The sequence below is a fragment of the Eschrichtius robustus genome, chromosome 20, assembly GCF_028021215.1.
Source record: "Eschrichtius robustus isolate mEscRob2 chromosome 20, mEscRob2.pri, whole genome shotgun sequence".
Classification (NCBI taxonomy): Eukaryota; Metazoa; Chordata; class Mammalia; order Artiodactyla; family Eschrichtiidae; genus Eschrichtius; species Eschrichtius robustus.
In genome coordinates, this window is record NC_090843.1 from 66,759,936 (window position 1) to 66,780,099 (window position 20,164).

The 20,164-nt window shown below is 45.8% G+C and overlaps 2 protein-coding genes across 5 annotated transcripts in view; one reads left to right on the forward strand and one right to left on the reverse strand.

Annotated features, from left to right (window-relative positions):
• The window catches only part of LOC137754327 (disintegrin and metalloproteinase domain-containing protein 21-like), a 54,662-nt gene that overhangs the window by 26,438 nt on the left and 8,060 nt on the right, over window positions 1-20,164 (forward strand). The window contains exons 1-2 of one of the 4 annotated variants that reach the window (XR_011071810.1): window positions 4,673-4,850; window positions 11,451-11,793. The gene's annotated coding sequence lies outside the window, so the exon portion shown is untranslated. Of the gene's footprint in view, window positions 1-4,672; window positions 4,851-10,164; window positions 10,373-11,450; window positions 11,794-20,164 lie in introns of those variants that run through there. The other 3 variants (XR_011071811.1, XR_011071813.1, XM_068529876.1) reach the window with 3 other exon arrangements.
• On the reverse strand, window positions 12,058-20,052 carry LOC137755600 (uncharacterized). The gene is given in 6 exon segments (XM_068531795.1): window positions 12,058-12,175; window positions 12,177-12,384; window positions 12,470-12,511; window positions 19,587-19,860; window positions 19,862-19,913; window positions 20,006-20,052. Coding segments are annotated over 6 exon segments (741 nt in total).

Below are 20,164 nucleotides of genomic sequence, written 5' to 3' on the forward strand. Positions count from 1 at the left end.
GAGTCTGAGAATCGATAATGTTCACCCCTGTGAGCCCGCCCTGTGACCTCATCATCAGCCAATCAGAACTGTGCACAAGCTGATCCCACACCCTGTGACTCCCCTCCCTCACCTGGCCTTTGAAAATGTCTCCCTGGGACTTCTCTGCTGGCGCAGTGGTTAAGAATCCGCCTGCTAATGCAGGGGACGCAGGTTCGAGTCCTGAGCCGGGAAGATCGCACATGACGCGGAGCAACTAAGCCCGTGCTCCACAACTGCTGAGCCTGCGCTCTAGAGCCCACGAGCCACAACTACTGAAGCCCGTGCACCTAGAGCCGGTGCTCCGCAATGAGAGAAGCCACCGCAATGAGAAGCTCACGCAACAAAACGAAGAGTAGCCCCCGCTCACGGTAACTAGAGAAAGCCCGTGCGCAGCAATGAAGACCCAACACAGCCAATCAATCAATCAATCAATCAATCAATAAATAAATAAATAAATAAAAAAAATAATAAATTTATAAAAACATACAAATAAAAATAAAAAAATTTAAAAAGTAAAAATGCCTCCCTGAAACCCACTGGGGAGTTCCGGCGTTTTGAGCATTGGCTGCCTTGGCCTCCTTATCTGCTGCCTTACAATAAACACTGCAGGTTCCTTCACCACAACCTGGTGTGGCTTTATTCTTGCACGGGTGAGCAGACACAAGTTTGGTTCGGTAACAGGAGGACAGCTGCCCCCAAAGGTCTGGGGCGTCTTCTGGTCGTTTCCACCACTGGCTGATATTTTCTCAGCCCGTCACCCATCCAGGGTGCCAACCTGTCTACTAGAACGTGTGGGGTCGCTGGGCACTTTGGGGCTGTGAGGGGGTGGTGTGGGAAGGGCACTCCCAGGCCTGTGTTCCTTAGAAAAGGTGTCCGCATGGTTATGGACCCCAGTCCTGGGTGCTCTGGGGCTGGGCTGGCTCTGGGTGTGGTCAGAGGTCTGGGTCAGTGCTCAGCGCTCTGGTCAGTGCTGGGTCTGGGGTCAGCGGTCCCCTTCAATCCCCCTCCCAGGCACTCCTCTGTCCGATCACAGAGACTGGGGGTTTTCTGTCTCCCCAGTGACTGGCCCAGGGCTTGATCCATGGTGGCTGACTCAGGAGATGTTAAGAATCTAGTAATGGAATGAGCCCAGCCCGGTATGGTCCCCACCTGCATGTGGGGCCCCCCACGATGCCTGCTCGGCTCCACACACCTGGAGGACCAGGGCCTGGGCAGAACCTGTGCCCCTGGGTGGTCAACGAGAATTCCTTGATCTACTGATGCATTAAGGAACTTCCCTTATCCTGGTGTGGAGGCTGAGGAGACACTTGCTGGGGGAGAAGGTCAGGCAAGCAGGGGAGGGTTGGGGTCCAGCAGCTGGAAACTTCTGAGTCCTTGACACTTGGAGGGGCCCAGAGATGGCATCCCTCCCGGTAAGACCTGCACCCTCTCCTTCCAGCCCACTTTACCCCGCTTGGACCCACCTCTCAGAGGTCTTCATGGGAGGGTCCCCTTGGAGGTGGCCTTTGATGTATCACATGACCAGAGTGTCCCCTGGAGACACACGTGCTGGGTGAGGGGTCCCCCACCCCAACCCAGACCCCAACCCCAAACCAGGAGATGCGTGTGGTTCTTGGGACCGCCCTCCTCCAGGAGGGCATACTCAGTCAGGAACGAGGTCCTCTGTGGTCCCAAATGGCCCACGTGCAAGGGAGGTGCTTGGTGGGGGCTGCCGTCCACCAGTTCCCTGCTTTTCCATCCCTGCCTCTCCCAACAGGGGCCCTTATAGGAAAAGCGCCTCAGATTCTTCTCTTTCAATTTCACTCTTCTCTCCCTCATTTTGGAGGGTTCCGAAGCACATTCTCTTATTTCCTTGTAAAGTTGTTGTGTCAGAGTTTGAGACGCCACCAGGAGACTTCTGGGCCCAGTGTTGCTGTGGCTTCATCAGAAGGGCCCGGGTGGAAAATAGAACCACTGCAGGCCCCGCCGATGTCCCCACTGGGAATGAATCCCATCAGGGCACCAGGGCTCACAGACTGGGAACCCCTGCCCTCAGGACTGGCCTCCTTTCTTCCAACCAGCTGCTGGTCAGAGGCCCAGGCACCCCCATCCTGGCTCCACCCCCCAGGGCCTGGATTCTGGGACAGCCTAAGGGTAATTCAGGACCCTCACGCTCCTTTATCTGGGGGCGAGAATGTCTTAAAAGCTGCATTTGGCTGATTTCGGAGGTCTGATTGTTTCTAGCCCATGTGGGTGGAAAGATGGGGTGTGATGTTCCTACCTCTGCAGGACCTTCCCAGGGTAAAGATCTGTGCATTTCCCCAGCCAGTAAACTCCCGACACCATCCTCCCAGGAAGCCCAGATCCAGGATTACGAGGGCAGAGGCTCTCCCCTTGTTTACCTGTAACTTCCCACTCCCACAGCGAGGAGCCTGGCTCCCACCATCTGCCATTTATCTATGCATTGTTCCTTTCTAGGTTACATGTGCAGAGGTTTCAGAATTGTTAGCTACTACACCCTGGAAAGAACTTCGTAAAATAAAGCCCACTGCTTATGTCCGGTCCATTTTGCCTTTAGTCTACAGATTCCATTCATTTCCACAGGTAACTTAGGTCAGCACCTTTGCCCCCACCCTTGACAGTTTTTTTTCCATACATTTCTAATACAGTTCGATTCTGTCACATCGTGTATTCCATCCTGCAACACTCCTACACCCCAAATAACTAAATTTGAATAGATTATGATTGACCCCTTGAGCTATACAAATCTATGGATTTGGACAAATGCTTAGCAACAAGTATCCGTCCTAAAGTGTCACATGGAATACTTCAAACCCCCCAACACATGGTCTGCTTATCATCTATGTAGCTTTGCCTTTCCTAGAGTGTCTTAAATGGGGTCATACTCCGTGCAGCTTCTTCAGACTGGATTCTTTCACTTAGCGATATGCACTTAAGATTCATCCATGTCTTTCCGTGGGTTGATGGTTCATTTCTTTCTATTGCTGCGTCGTGTTCCATTGCATGTGCATGGGAGGAAAAACAATTTTCCCTCTACCTTTCTAGGTTCTTGGTTGAGATCCTCCATGTAATAAAAGATTAATAGGAGAAAAACAAACAGAATTTTAATAACACTCATACCTCTTGTATATATAGGAGATACCCAGGAAAACTGAGTAACTCCTTGAAATGGACCAAGCCATCACCTTAAATACCATCTTCAGCTAAAAACAAACAAAACAAGACTTTGGGGGAAGGGGAGAAGCCGGTTATGACAGGTTATCATGCAATGCACAGTAAGCAAGGGTATGGTTACTATGCAGATTTAACTCAGGACTTCTCCGTTGATGAGGGTTTCTTGAGATTTAATCATCCTTCTGTTCTATTCTATTTAATCATCCTTCTATATAGTCATCTTTCTACAGAGAGGGACACACCCTTGAAATGGAGATTTCCCTTATAAATGTAAATGTCCCTCAAAAAGGGCAAACTCTACTCAGTTTTCTGAAATTCTTCAGGGTCATTTTATTATAAAAAAACCAATCAGATCAAAATAATACCTATGCCTAAGAGCATTTTGGGGTGGCATATTCGGTTCCCCATGACATGGATGTACCCCCAGTTTGCTTATGCATTTATCTATTGAAGGACATCCTGATTTCTTCCAGTTTTTAGCCATTATGAGTAGAGCTGTTATGCATAATTCCATCCTTGTTTGTGTTTAGATATAGTTTTTCAAAGCAGTTGCCTAAATACTGGAAGCACGATTGTTGGATCCCACGGTAAGACTTGTTTAGTTTTGGAAAAAACTGCCAAACAGTCTTACAAATTAGCTGAACATGCATTCCACCAGTAAGCAGGGAGAGTTCCTGTTGTTCCTCACCCTGCAGTAACTGGTATTGTCATTTTCTTGGGGTTCAGCAGTTCTAATAGACGTACAGTGATACCTCATTGTATTAATTCGTAATTCCCTAATGGTGTATGATATTGAGCATTTTAAAAGTACTATCTGTATATCTTCTTTGTCCAGGTGTCTGTTCCTATCTTTACCTATTTTTAGTGGGGTTGTTTGTGTTAGAGGTCTTTGTATATTTGAGACAAATCCTTTATTAGATATGTGTTTTCAAATATTTTTCTCCCAGCTTCTGGCTTGTCTTTTGATTTTCTGAATAAGGTCTTTCACAGAGTAGAAATCTTTAAGTTTATAAAGTCCATGCTATTACTTTCTCTTTTTTTGTCGATTTCCTTTTCGTGTTGTGTGTTAAAACTCAAAGCTCATGATCTACCTAACCAAACACAAGTTCATGTAGATTTTCTCCTATGTTTTCTTCTATAATTTCGAAGTTGTGCCTTTTAAATGTGTCTAAGAATAATTTTGAATGAGTTGGCATAAGTTGTAAAGTTCGTGTCTACCTCCATTTCATGTCATACGGTTTCCAGTTAACGGTTCCTTAACTATTTTTGGAGAAGTTATGGGACACAGTCTCCATTTCAGTGAACGGCCGAAGTTGAATGGGTTCCGCGGTTCTGCCTGCAGGGAGCGCTGTGTCCCGTGAACTGTGAGGGACGCGCGGCCTGCAGTTCCTGCACTGACCACACGGTGGCGCCGAGCTGGCCTCTCTGACCCAGAGCGCATGCGTGTTCCCCCTCCCTGCCTGCAGCTGAGAGCAGTTGTGTCTCCTCAGGCACCGCCGAGGCTTCGGCTGGGACGTCCGGCTCAGCGTCTCTGCTGACAGGAACTCAGTCTCCTCAGGACTCGCTGGGCTTTCGGTTTCAGGACGACGCAGGGCTGTGTCCACGCTGACGGAAGCTGGGTTTCCTGAGGACCCAGGCGACGCCGGGAGGAAAGGGTGAGAAGAGGTGGGGAGAAGCGTCCTGTGGGCGGCGGACGGCTGAGGGGGTCCGTCTTCCTGCGACCCAGGAAGGGCTTGGTGTGGAAAGCTGGGTTTTTAGTCACTTCGGTGTGCTGTGTAGCCAGCATGTGGTATGGCGTGTCCAGTTTTCCCAGCACCATTTATTGTGGGGCCTGTCCTTCCCCTCGGTGTGTCCGTGGCCCCCTTGTCGTAACTTAACGGACCCCCCACCCCCCCCCCCACCCCGTGTGGGTTGGATTCTGGGCTCTCTGTCCCGTCCCTCTGGACCGTGTGCCTGTTTTTGTGCCAGTTCTGCCGTGTTTGGGGACTGTAGCTTCTCAGCAGAGTGTGAAGTCCGGGAGCGAGATGCCTCCAGCCCGGTCTCCTTCCTCAGGGTCGCTTTGGCCCTTCGGGGTCCTCTGTGGTTCCACACAAATGTTAGGAGGATTTGCTCTGTTTCTGTGAAAAATACCCTTGGAATTTCGGTAGGAGTTACGCTCACTGTGTACATTGCTTTGGGAAGCATGGACGTTTTAACAATATGAATTCTTGCGTTCCGTGAGCACGGGATATTTTCCTGTTGATTTGTGTCTTCAGGTTCTTCACCAATGCCTTAAAGTTTTCAGTGTGCGGGTCTTTCACGTCCTTCGTTAAATTTATTCTAGGTATTTTGTTCTTTCTGATGGAATTGTAAATAGCTTTTGTTTGTTTTCTCCCTCTTTCTGATGGTTCATGATTCGTGTTTAGAAATGCAGTTGATTTTCTGTGTATTGATTTTGTCACTTTACTGAGTTCATTTATTATTTCTAAGAGTTTTTTGGTAGAATGAGGTAGAAAACTGGAACTCGAAAGTCCCACCGTTTCTGTCATATTTAGGTCATCCGCAACACCAAAGACGCAGTGTCTCCTACTAGAATCTCCCCACAGTGCCTGTCAATCCCGTGTGGACTCCTATAAGGGCAGTTAGGTTCCTGACTTTGTGGGAAGTGGATCTGGGTTAAGGCTTGGCCTCTATAAGAAAGTGTGATATCTTCTCTGCCTTCCTGGTGTGGTCTTGACGTGGTGTTTTGGAAAGTTACTGACTTTGCAGTAACTCCAAACCTACAGGAACTTGTAATAGCAGAACAAGGTACTGTGTATCTGCACACTCAGGTTACCCAGCCTTCCTTGCTTTACTGCTTTAGCCACGGAACACAGAATACTCCAGTGCATTTTACCCAAAACGGGGGCACTCTTCCAGGGAACCAACACGTAATCTCCAAATGAGGAAATTATGATGGTTTCCGCATTGCAGTCCAGTCCGTAGGCCCACTTCAACTTTTCACCCGCTGCTCCAGCTCTAGGGCAATGTCTTTTCCCCTTCTGATCCAGGTTTCTTTTTCTGGAACAATTACTGGTACTTTCCCTCATTTTCACAACCTTGGGGGATTTAAAGCACACAAGATGAGTATGATCTGGGTGGCTTTTCTGCATTGTAACGTGTATCAGTACTTCATTTATTTTGTGTGTGTGTGATTAAATGCACCGGGCATTTACCATTTAAACTATTTTAAGTACACCATTCTATGGCATTAACCACACTCACATTGCTGTACAAATATCCTCACCATCCACATTCAGATCTTTTCAGTTTTCACTGGTGAAGCTCTGTAGCCATTAAACACGAATTCCCCTCAGCCCCTGGCAACCACATTCTACTTTCTCTCTCTGAATTTGACTTTTCTGGGTACCTCATATAAGTGGAATCATATCATTTTTGTCCTTTTGTGACGGAGTTATTTCACTTATCTTAATGACGTCAAGGTTGTAGCACGTGTCAGAAGTTCCTTAATTTTTAAGGCCGAATGACATTCTTTTGTGTGTATACCACATTTAGTTTATCCACTCATCCATCAATGGACACTTGGATTGCTTCCACCTTTTGCTATTGTGATTAGTGCTGCTGTGAGTATGGGTGTACCCGTATCTCTTCCAATCCCTGCTTTTAGTCTTTTGGGTATATACCCTGACGTGGAATTGATGGATCATATGTTAACTCTGTGTTTACCTTTTTGGGGAGCTGCCATACTATCTTCCACAGGGGCTTCCACTTTATTCCTTTCACGGCAGAATAACATGGCGGTTTATGGATCAACCCCATTATGTTTATCCATTTACCCACCGGTGGACGTTTGCATTGTTCCTTCCTTTTGGCTCTTGTGAACAGTGCGGCTATCAATATATATGTACACCTGTTTTCAGTTCTTTGGGGTCTCTATCTAGAAGTGGAGGTGTTGAACTATATGGTAATTGTACATTCATATTGTAAGCATAGGTTGCACCCTTTTCCATTTCCACAAGTCATGTTTAAAGGTTCCAATTTCTCTGCACTGTTGGCAACATTTGTTATTTATAATTCTCTTGATTATAACCATTTTAGAGTGTGCGAAGGAGTTAGTGCATTGCGGTTTTAATTTGCATTTCCCTCCTGTCTTGTCATCGGCTTGTTGACCACTTTCATGTCTTGTGCAAAGAAGGGTCTATTTAAGTCCTTTGTCCATATTTAAAATTGGGTTGTTTGTTTTCGTTGATGAGTTATGAGAGTTCTTGATATACACTGGATAAATAAAGACTCATCAGGTATATAATGTGGACATATTTTCTTCCATTATGTGGGCTGTCTTTTTACTTTCTGCACTGCATCTGGTCATTGTCAAGCCACGGAGAGAGGCTTGACAGACAGGGCTGTGAGGGACAATTATGTTTGACTTGGCTAACACGTCAAATCGACTTGGCCGACACGTCACATTTCCTTCAAGCCTCCAGATCTGTGAGATAATAAATTTCTATTGCATATAGCTGCGCAGTGTGTGGTATTTCATATGGCAGCCCTAGAAAATAATAAAGATTTTGGTATCAGGAAGAGGAAGGCCCTTAACACTTACCTACACGTGTGGAAATATTTTTAGATTTGGGTAATGAAAAGAGGCTGGTGTTGGTGTGCTTAGTAGGAAAAGCTCAGATAGACCGGAAGACCTGTTGGTAGAAGATGTACCTTGATGGAGATTATGGTGAGGGATCAGGAATGAAAGAGGAAAGCTGAGAGAAAGCTTCTGTAATCTTAGAAATATATATACAAGCATAAACAAATGAATGTTGGTGATATCTCAGATGGAAATGGAGAACATGCCACTGAAAACATGTGGAAAGGTGAATCTTGTAATGAAGTGGCAGAAAACTTTTCTGAATAGTATTAGGTCGCGTGTACAAATTAGAACTGGAGTGTGATGATTTTGGATGTTTAGCTGTAGAGATTTCTAAGCAAAGTATTGAAGGAGGTATGGCCTGATTTCTTCTTGATGCTTGCAGTTATGAGAAGAGAAAGTAAACTGAAGAGAAAATTGTTAAGAAAAGCCGAAAGAAATCCCGAAGTTTTGGAAACATCTCAGTCTATCCAGATAACCTGCTTTTGAAATAGAGCCAAGGGTGTGCCTGGAAAAACTTTTGCTAAAGGGTTGATGCATGTGATTCATACAGTCAACCATCTCAGCAGAACCAGGAATAGCTATGTGGTCATACAGGAAAGGCCTGTGGAGGATCCTCTTGTCTGAAGACCTGAATCTCATGAATTGCATAGAAGGCCAAGAAGGGTTTTGAGAGTCTGACAGTAGCAGACACAATGCTGCTCTGGACTGAAATAACCAAATCGGATGACGTAGAGAAAGATTGATTTGAGGACAGGGACAGACGGAGTGGCTCGCTTGGTTGCTACTGCCACCAGGTGTTCAGAGGGCACAGGCTGAGGTACCAGGGTCACAGACAGGTGGGCCCAGAGGACAGAGCATGCAGATGAAAGGGAGCAAAATTCGCCACCCCAGTGTGTCTCATTATCTTGAGGAGTAAATTAAGGTCATTCTTTTTAAGAACAGAAGAGTCAGGAAGAAATTTTGACCTCCCCCTTAGCAACCTATAGAATTTAGATAGAGGACCTGTTACCAAAATAGAGCTGTCAGCAGAAATATGTGCAGAAAACATGGGCTAGGTGTGGTGGTGTGGGGGCCAGGAGACTCAGCAGGGCCTGTAGATCAGAGTCCACTCTGTGTCCCATTGTCTCCACTGGCCCAGCAAATATTTATTTATCAGACATCTGCTTTTCCATTTTCATGTGAATTGCCTTCTTCCCCTTTGAAGTCCCAAACCACTAACCCCAACCTCCTCTTTCGTCTTTAGCTTAAGATGATATTTAAGGTGAGTTGCTCAGGTTTCCTGGGTCTCTCCCATGTATACATATTATTAAGTGTTTATTGGAATTTTTCCTTTTAATCTGTCTCATGTCAACTTAATTTTTAGACCAGCCAGAAGGACCTGGAAACGTAGAGGGAAATTTCTTCCTCCTTGATAGAGCCAGTACATTTTTTTTCTTATCTTAAAATCCAGTAGAATTTGCTCTGTTTCTTTCTGACTTGCTTGACACCTTGTTTACATCATTTTGCTTTTTTACTTTGGGAATGGGAAACTCTATCCTATGCCTGCCCCACCAGTGTAATTTGAAAGCAAAGAACTTGGGTTAAAGAACAACAAATTGTAGATCTTACAAAAATAGCAAGTGAGACTTTATTCAATACTACTGCAACACGAGGCAGACTGGACTAAACTCCAAATACAACAGGGACAAGTGGGGATTTATACCAACTGGCAGAGTGATGAGCTGGAAACTCACTTACAGGAGGTAACAGAGGTCAGAGGATCTTCTTAAACTGGCCTAAGAGGTTCTTGCTAAATGCAGTCAAGGTCTTGTATCTCAAAGGTGGAAGATCAGGAATTTGATCACATATCAAGGGTGGAGAAATTCTCAGTAAATTGACTTAGCAGGAGTCTCACTAAAGGCAGGCCAAGGTTGAGGTCTCCTCAAGAAGAGAGCTCAGAGGAGCCTCACTAAAGTTCGATCAAGGACGGAGTCTTTGTCCAGCCACCTTTCTGGCTCAAGATAAGAAGAGGCATTCTTCTTTCCTCTGTACAATAGAAGTCCATTTCTTGTTCAGTGGTCTTTTGATTGTTAAGGGCCTCCTGCACTGTGTGTTGAGAGTTTATAGTAGAGGATATTGTTTGTATGGTGTGAGCCTGTAAACCTGCAATAAGGGGGATTATCAAGAGAGTAAAATAAAGGCAAAGATTAATGGTTGAGGCAGACTGAAATGACAATTTCTGAGTCCAGAGTGCAGCTAATCAAGAAAACTTCTAGACGTTTGGCACAAAATATCTTTAGATGGTGGAGTGACAACATCAGTGCCAGTCTGATGGATTTCTTGGATGGATTTACTGAATGTTCCAGGTGGTGGCATAGACATCAGAGAGATTTTGATAAGATTGTCTACAGTCATGGTATTTCCTGGAGCAGAGACTAAAAGGTGCAGAAATTAGGTGAACTTCCTGAGGGGCCTACGCAGCAGCAGCTCCAGGCACCAAGATTATCTGCACACCATCTTCTGAAGTTTCTTTGAAGTTTTTGTCAAGTTGTCCTGCATCAGCTCACACGGCTTCATTAGGTACCAGGTCGGGGGGGTGGGGAGTGGGAAGATCAGCTATAGACAACTTAGAGTCACAGTGAGGATCTGGGTAGTCACGTTTTGGTTCTTCATGATGTGAATTCTGGAGGGTGGGATAAAATTCGGAACATTACTTTGGAGAGACGTAGCCAGATAGTGAAGGAAGCTACAAGAGGTGAGAATTTGTTAAGGACCAACTAAATATGAGAAATGGCAGGATCAAGACAAATTTACAGGTAGATAAATACCTTCTAAGAAAATTATCTGGGCTAGCATCTGATAACCCGAAAGGATTGGCTGTAGTTTTCTACTGAAACATAAAATTTCTCCATATAGTCACCCTACTTGTGATCAAACCTTAACAAAGTAAGGTTATCCTTTTTTACAAAATTCATCTGTTCTAATTAGATTTGCCTGATATTCACACATGTTCAGCAAGAATGATTACTGACCACATGAACATTTTAGTTTGTTTTGGTTGAATTTTTCATAAGGAATCTCAGGTTGTAGTCTTAAAAGCCTCTTGAGGTTTGGAAGACATGCCAAGAACTTACCACCAGACCTCATATGCAGTAGCTATAGATTTGGGTGAATTCCTCTCTTCTCTCATTATTATCTCTTCTATAAAATATTCTAAGGTTCCTGGGCCTATCAAGAAGTGCCTTTCCTTACTTTCCTGTAAGGCTGGGTACCACATGAGCCAGGATGCAGGCCAGTTACCCTGAGATGTCTTTGTAACCATTGGCAATAAAAATCAACCTTAGTGTCTTGAACTCTCAGGACACATCTGATTTTATACACATCACTCTAAAATATGACAGTCCAGTCAAAGCCTTGGTTACATGGCCAATATTTCCAAGTATGTTCTGTTATAAGGAGGGTAGATTCTGAATAAACCCATGCAAAAAATCGAATTCTGGCAAAAGTGGAGCATTACGAACTTGGAAGACATTTTAACAGTTTCTTATGGAGTTAAACATACACCTACCATGTGATTGAGGAGTGGGCTGGGCTACAAAGTACTTACCCAGCTGATTTAAAATTTTATGTTTGGACTTTTCTGGTGGCACAGTGGTTAAGAATCCGCCTGTCAATGCAGGGGACACGGGTTTGAGCCCTGGGCCGGGAGGATCCCACGTGCTGCGAAGCAACTAAGCCTGTGCGCCACAACTACTGAGCCTGCGCTCTAGAGCCCGCGTGCCACAACTGCTGAGCCCGCGCGTCACAATTGCTGAAGCCTGCGTGCCTAGAGCCCGTGCTCCGCAACAAGAGAAGCCACTGCAATGAGAAGCCCACGCACCGCAACGAAGAGTAGCCCTCACTCGCCTCAAGTAGAGAAAGCCTGCGTACAGCAACGAAGACCCATCGTAGCCAATAAATAAATAAATAAATAAATAAATAAATAAATAAATAAATAAAATGCAATTTTATGTTCACACAAATGCCTTCATGGGAATGCTTATATCAGCTTTATTTATTTGAACCATTTTCTAGTCTCTGAATTTTGCTCCTATGGTGATTTGTTTATGGAAAATTTCCAAAATAATTAGTGAATACTCATATCTATTGCGTAATTTCAATTACATAAACCCATTTTCTGAGGCACCTTCAACCTAAACATCTCTGTCGCCTCCTCAGCCCCAGCACAGCCAACCTCTCCCTCGGGGTTTCTGACATACTCAGGAGGAGGTTTATCGCACTATGTGTCTTGCACAGTAATAGTACATGACTGTGACCTCAGATCTCAGACTGCTCAGCTCCATGTAGGCTGTGGATGTGTCCACACTCATGGAGATTGCCCTGGAACTTCTGGCCATACCTTGTTTCACCATCTTTGGGGTCAATTTGTGCCATTCACTAAAGCCCTTGTCCAGAGGCCTTTTGAACCAAGCGCATAAAGCAGCTGGTGAAGGTGTGTCTGAAAGCCTTGCAGGAGACATTCACTGATGCCTTGGGCTTCTTTGCCTTAGTGCCAGACTGCAGCAGCTGGATGTGGGAGTGGACACCTGTGGAGAGGGGTCAGGAGTGGATGAAATCCACTTGACTTGTCCTGATAACCCTCCCCAGCCCAGGGACTGGGAAGTTCCTTACATGTAGCCACTGCCACCAGGAAGAGGATCCTCCCGGTCCAGTCTGTGGCGAGGACTATGAGACTTCCGTAGAGGACGCTGTATGGTTGTTGGGTGATGCTCTTAGGGCAAGACATACCCATATTTAACCTAGGATATTTCAACTATTTGCCCATTGACGAGGCAGAATATTTCATAGTCAGTGCCTGTCTAGCCAGGAAAAGATGGACATCCCATGGACCATGCTCAGTGGGATGCCAAAGGCCCAAGTCCTAATCCTTGTCTGAGAATATGTGTCCCCCGTCATATCCTTGACCTCTGTGCAGACAGAGTTCTTCAAACTGAGAAAGAAGCCCCACACGACATGCCCCCCTTTTTGAGCCCGCCTTTGAATGACAGGGAAACAACCTGAACATGTTCTGAGCTTTGATAACTAAATGTTACTCCTAGGGTCAGACTGTCTCCCCAAACTCTGCAACCATTGGATTAAAAAAATCCTGTTTTCCACTTCTAAGAATTAGGATATCTAGAAGGCCTACAAATTTACCTGTTAAACACAGTTCTCATTGCCTCATTGAGTTGGGTGTGTGTTCCCAATAGAATCCAATATTATTAATCACACAGGAGTAAGCAGTCCTTAACAACTCTTAATTTAGATTCGTTTTAGCTGAAAAGAGAAGACTCGGTGCCTGAGAGGAAACCACTCCCCAGTTCCTTCTGCATCTTCTCCTGGGGCTGCAATCCTGTGCTCGGTGGGTCCTGAGCACCCCCAGTACCACCCTGCAGGGAAGGGTCCTGCCTGGTCTCACATTGTATCTACCTCAGTATCTCTAGTCCAGTATTCAATGGCTGTGCCCTGCCTTCAGAATCCTTTTACAGTGACACCATATTCTTTCTACATCATCTCTTGAAATAGTGAATCGGCCTTACTAAACCCACATACTTTACAGGGAGACCCCAAGCAAGGATTTTATGAAACCACAAGGGAGCCCTTTCCCTGGAGGTGCCAGATGCATTGATACAGTTGACAGTCATGTGAGTCCAGAGTCTATCAGGGGCTTTGGGGGTTCCTCTCATTTCCTTTGGGCTCCTCTGGTTTAATATTCTGTCAGAGAACACCTGCACATAGAAGCCATGGATCTCAATGCACACGTAACATCTAATATTCCAATAATACAGACACACACACACACACAGTGGCTATTTATCATAGTAATGTACTTGAAATTTCTTCTTTTCTATACCTAGCACATGGGCAGTGCCCTCCGTGCCCTGACACACACTGACCCTAGGCTTGAGTGTGTGACTTGCTTTGACAAACAAAAGCAAACACAGTAAAGTGGAGACTGGAGTGTGCAAGCACGTTGGGTTTGCCTGTTCTTGAAGAATCTGGACACTGCAGTTGCCCCATGGGAAGGGTACAGGCTTGCCCCACATTGTCAGAAGTGGGGCACAGTCACAGCATTTCTCACTCATAGTGCCTGCACCTGAGGGACCCCGGAGACCCCACCTGCAGGAAGAAAGACCTGAGAAGTCTGAGGAGGAAGAGGAGGATGAGGCAGCATTGTTGTCAACTGACTCAGGTGGCGCTGTTCTACTGGGTCACCAGGTGGGTGGGGCAGTAGCAGGAAGATGAGCTGGGTCAGCTCCATGAGGGATGCCCTGGCCTTTGCAGGGCACCTCGTCACCAGAAGTTTCTCCGTCCTCGGGCTCAATCCTGCTGGTCATCGTTCCTCTTGACCGCCTGCCCTGTGGACCTGGGACCCCAGCATCTGACCGGTAGATAGACCCACTGCTTAAATCACCCACAACCGCGCCAACTGTGGGAAACCTGCGTCGTCTTCTACGTCTGGTGGAACCCGGATTGTGATTACACCTGGATCCACCAAAATCTCCTGGAGGAGGAGGGAAACTTTGTCATAGAACACTAAGGAAAGAGAGAAAAACAGCCTGAGGCTGATGAGCGAGGATCCTGAGTTTGGTCTGTAAGCTGCAGGTGTCAGAGGCTTCGACCTGATCTCCTTTTCTGGACTTTGTCTCACTGTGGTCTCTGGGCATCCCTCGGTTCTCCTCCTTGGAGAGTCTGCGTCTTGTAGCACTTACAGCTTTCATCCACTAGTGTTATCCTGGAGCCTCATTACTGTGGTAGCCGTCTGGGGAGAGGGGTCTTATATATTCTTATGATTAAATCTCAGTGAGGCAGTTATCCCGTGTCTCTAGTCTGTGATTCTCACAGGGTTTCCGCGGTGGTGTCAGGGTGGGACTTGTTCCCTTCTGATTACCCACCTGATTCACAAAAAATTATGACCAGGGAGCTTGACATTATTAGTTGCACAAAAATGTTTCCTAATTTTAGGCAGAAAGAAAATAGAGATCTGTGACTCATGAATACTTAAAAAACTTTAAAAAAAGGCATTTCATAAATATAAACAGTATCAGAAATTCTCTTTCAAAAAGAAAATGAAACATTATGCATCTGTTATTTATTTATTTTTTTTAAAAATTATTTATTTATTTATTTTATTTATGGCTGGGTTGGGTCCTCGTTTCTGTGCGGGGGCTTTCTCCAGCTGCGGCAAGCGGGGACCACTCCTCATCGCGGTGCGCGGGCCCCTCATCATCGCGGCCTCTCCTGTTGTTGCGGAGCGCAGGCTCCAGACGCGCAGGCTCAGTAATTGTGGCTCACGGGCCCAGCTGCTCCGCGGCATGTGGGATCTTCCCGGACCAGGACTCGAACCCGTGTCCCCTGCATTGGCAGGCAGACTCTCAACCACTGCGCCACCAGGGAAGCCCACATCTGTTATTTTTTTAACTTGTCATAGTATGTTTTCTGCTAAAATATACGTAAAAACCTGTGTGTGTATGTGTGTGTGTGTTAAAATGTAGCCAGATTTGTTTTCATCAGGTATGGTGAGACACACGGACGTGGAAGTGATTGTCGGTTTACACTCACAGACCCCTAGAAACAGGCGGCACACACCACACAGGGGCCACTCAGGGAGGCACTGGGGTTGGTCAGGAGACAGAAGAGGGGGCGGGACATGCACCAGAGACCTGACTGGGGTTTTGGAATGGATGAGGCGGGGTAGGTATGCTGAGTAAAATTAGCACTGGATAACTTGAATAATTTTGTCAGGCTCTTGGGCATGTGTGGTCCCTGGTTGGCAGAGACCTGGCCCTGGGGTGACCCAGGTCAGGAGGAATATGGAAAGGTGTGTGAGAGCTTGTAAGAGAGAGAGAAAATAGAGATGTGCTCTGGATTGGTGGCTTGTACATCAGAGGTACACCTACAGGAAGGTGTCTGATATCTGCAGGAATTTGCAGCCCAGGAAGGGGCAGTCTGTGCAAGATCAAGGCCCCCCATATCAGAACATTGAGAATACAGAAATAGGAAAATATAGTTGCTACAATTGTCCCTGTGGTGCTCTGGCTTCAAATGAAGGGAACTTTGGGTGAGTGACTTCCAGAGAGTATGGCAGAAGTCACTCTAAATGGAATAAAACATTTTACTGTGAGAATAGGAAGAACAAACACAAGTAAAAGTGTGAAGATTCCTTGTAAACTGGCTCGTCACCAAGTCCCCACTTGTATGGCATTAGCCGGGAAAACAGATTTGAAGTTTTGGGGCTCTCTAAAAATACCTGGGCCGAGTTGTGAAGAGTATTAGAAAGAATATGCTCAGGTCAAGGAGACGGGTCCAGAAGTTACGCCCTTTGAGAGTATGAACTGTAAGTAAGTTTATGCAAAGACAGTAGTATTTGTGTATAGCCAAGGCTGTAGTAGGAGCGGGTGGTCCTACTCCCTAGGGGTCAAGGTGTTGACTGAAAGGAGGCCGGTGCTTCCTGGAGACAACATCTATGTGCATTATTTTCTTTCGTTTTCAAACTTCTGCTCCCTGAATTCATTCATTCATTCATTCATTTATTTATTTATATTTTTGGCTGCATTGGGTCTTCGTTGCAGCGAGCGGGGGCCACTCTTTGCTGCGGTGCGCAGGCTTCTCATTGCGGTGGCTTCTCTTGTTGCAGAGCACGGGCTCTAGGTGCGCAGGCTTCAGTAGTTGTGGCTCGTGGGCTCTAGAGTGCAGCCTCATCCGTTATTTTCTTTAAATTAAGACTTTACTTTTTTGAGAGCAGTTTTAGGTTTACAGCATAATGGGGGGGGGGCCAGTCCAGAGCTATCCCATATACGTACTGACCCCCCCCCCACATGCACAGCCTCCGCCATCATCAGTACCCTCAGATGGCACATTTGTTACAGCTGATAAACTGTCATGACACATGGCAATTACCCAAAGTCCATAGCTTACCTTAGGGTTCACTCTTGTACATTTCACGGGACTTTACAAATGTATGACGTGTGTCCAGTATTAAGGAATCACGAGGAGTATTTCTCTGCCCTAAAAGTCCTCTGACTTCACCTGTTCATCCATCTTCCTCTTCCCGAACTCCACACAATCACTGATCTTTTTACTGTCTCCATAGTTTTGTGTTTTCCAGAATATCACAAAGTTAAAAGCATACAATATGAAGCCTTTTCGGATGGGCTTCTTTTACTTAGTAATATGCATGCCTCTTCCATGTCCTTTCATTCTTTTATTGCCAGATAATATTCTATTGTTTGGATGCACCACAGTTTATTTATCTGTTCACTTACCGTAGGACATCTTGGTTGCTTCCAAGTTTTGTCAACCATGAATAAAGCTGATATAAACATTTGTGTGCAGGTTGTCACGTGGACCTATGTTTTCTATGTCTTTGGGTGAATACCAAGGTGTATGATTGCTGGGTCATATGGTAAGAGCATGTTTCCTTTCATAGAAACTGCTGAAATGTCTCCCAAAGTGGATGCACCGTCTTGCGTTACAACAAGCGGTGAATGAGTTCCTTTCCTTCTACAGCCTTGCTGGCATGTGGCGGGTAATTGCGATGTGTCATGACAGTTTATCAGCCTTGCCGGCATGTAGCGTGGTCCATGTTCCAGATTTTGGCTGTTTGAATAACTGTGTATAGTCATCACATCATGGTTTTACTTTGCATTTCCCTGATCACGTGTGAAGCAGAGCTTCTTCTCATATGCTCATTTGCTACCTGTTTATCTCCGTTGGTGAAGTTTCTATTCAGGTCTTTGGCCCCTTTTTTTTAAAAAAAAAAAAATTTATTTATTTTTTATTTTTTTTAATTTTTGGCTGTGTTGGGTCTTTGTTGCTGTGCGCGGGCTTTCTCTGGTTGCGGTGAGTGGGGCTCCTCTTCGATGCAGTGCGCAGGCTTCTCATTGCAGTGGCTTCTCTTGTTGCAGAGCACAGGCTCCGGGCGTATGGGCTTCAGTAGTTGTGGCCCACGGGCTCAGTAGTTGTGGCACGCAAGCTCTAGAGCGCAGGCTTAGTAGTTGTGGCGCAGGGGCTTAGTTGCTCCGCAGCACCAGGGCTTGGACCCGTGTCCCCTGCATTGGCAGGTGGATTCTTAACCACTGCGCCACCAGGGAAGTCCCTTTGGCCCATTTTTTAATCAGGTTTTCTGTTTTCATATTGTTGAGTTTCAAGTGTTCTTTGTATAATTGGGTAACAGTATTTTACCAGATGAATCTGTTACAAATAATTTATCCTAGGCTGTGGCTTGTATTCTCATTGTCTTGACATTGTCTTCCACAGAGCAGAAGTTTTAAAATTTAATAGAATCCAGCTTATCAAAGATTTATTTTATGGATCCTAAAGAGTCATCATTCATTCTACCCCAAATCATCTAGTTTTTCTCCTGTGTTATCTCCTGGAGGTTTTAGAGTTTTGAATTTTACATTCAACTCTGTGAACCATTTTCAGTAAAGTTCTGTGAAGACTATAAGGTCTTTGCCAAGACCTATGCACTCTCTTGCATGTGGATTTCCAGTTGTTCCATTTGCTAAAAAGCCCCATTAATTTTCAGAATGGCACAGATAGGAGTAATCTCTTCCAGACTTTGCTTTAATCTTGGGAAAACGGGGGTGTACATTTCGGCAGAGAGCAAGGATTATACCAGGATTGTGGTCTAAGCAGAGGGTGAGCCCAGACACATAATAGAAATACCAATATCAAAAGAAGAAAAGCAGCAAAAGTTATGTGTTCATCATTTGTGTTTTAAGAGGGACCATCCACAGGCTTTACTGGGGCTCAGGATTTAGCATCCAGGATGAAGTCATCACCAATGGGAAGGTCCTGAGTTGGACGGGTATCATCTGGGATGTGGACTGGAGAACCTCCAAGTGAGTTCCTGCTGCAGTGGATGTGGGTCTCAGCATTTGCCATGTTGTCTGAAGTAATGTCTCTGTGGCAGAGTGGGCTTCCAATTATAATTTAATGAAAACAACTAGACCGTTACTAATTAGATCAGCCATCATCAGGATGATGTGAGCTGTGCTTGACCAGTCTCTGCTACTGTTGTTATTTGCGGGCATATGGGGTCCTGTATCAAATGAGCCACCTGCCCTGTAGGACAGGTTATGGTTAGTGCTTCCAGGAGAGTATGTGCCCTAGATCTGGTGTCCAACCCTTTTGGTATGGGGGAAAGATAGTAAAATATATTAAAAAATAAATCAAGCCATGGGGGAAGGGAGAGAAACATTCAGGGGATTATGTGCCGGACTGGAATTTGGAAAGGAATTATTTGAGAAGAGCATTATGTTTCTAATAGCAAACATCTGTCTAGGACCTATCAGGGACATGACGGTTCTACTGAATGATATTCCAAGACCCTACATTGTGTGCATTGAAAATGAAATGTGTAGTTTAGTTACTATTAGTAAAGTCTATAACTCCAAAGGAAATAAGTAGTGCCCTAGTAAGTAAGGCATTGTAGGTCTTAGCATACATGGAAATATGTGTCATTTTGATTTACGTTTTAGGTATCTTTGAGGCAAGAGATTCCCAGATGCTTTTACACCAAAGGGGACAATTTTTGGACAGTGGCCCAGTAGCTTATTATAAATGAGAAGATGGGGTTATTTGTTGTCCAGGGTATCCACTGCTAAGGCCACTGCACCTGCCCTGTCCCTGGGACTTGACCTCGTGCTCCTGAGTCCAGAGCACTCCTTGCTTGGTGTCCTGATTACACCCTGCAGCCCAGCCCCTCCTGTCTCCCTGCAGGGAGGTTTGTGTCTGGGCTCACACTGATCTCCGTTTATTGTGTCTCTTACACAGTAATGCATGGTCCTGTCCACGGCTCTCAGGCTGTCCATTTGCAGATACAGCATGTTCCTGGCATTGTCTCTGGAGATCACAAGTCAGTCCTTCACAGAGTCCGCATAGTTAGTGCTACCAGTACCAGTATTAATGGATGAGACCCACTCCGGCCCCTTCCCTGGAGCCTGGCACACCCAGCTCATCCAGTAGCTACTGAAGGTGACTCCAGAGGCTGCACAGGAGAGTGTCAGAGACCCCCCCAGGCTACACCAAGCCTCCCCCAGACTCCACCAGCTGGACCTCTGCAGACACAGAGACATCCTGGTCAGGAGACTGTCACACGTCCACGGATTCCCTCACTCATATCCCCTCACATCCTCAGTATCTCTTGTTCTCCATCAGTTACCTTGTAAAATAGCAACAAAGGCAAAGCAGCTCAGCCCAGACTCCATGGTGAGTTGTCTGTATTCAGTCCTTGCACAGCTGATGCCGAGGCAGGACCATAACAATGAGGTGTGGGGGTCCTCCGAAGGACGACTTGGGCTCGAAGATGCCCCAGCTGGT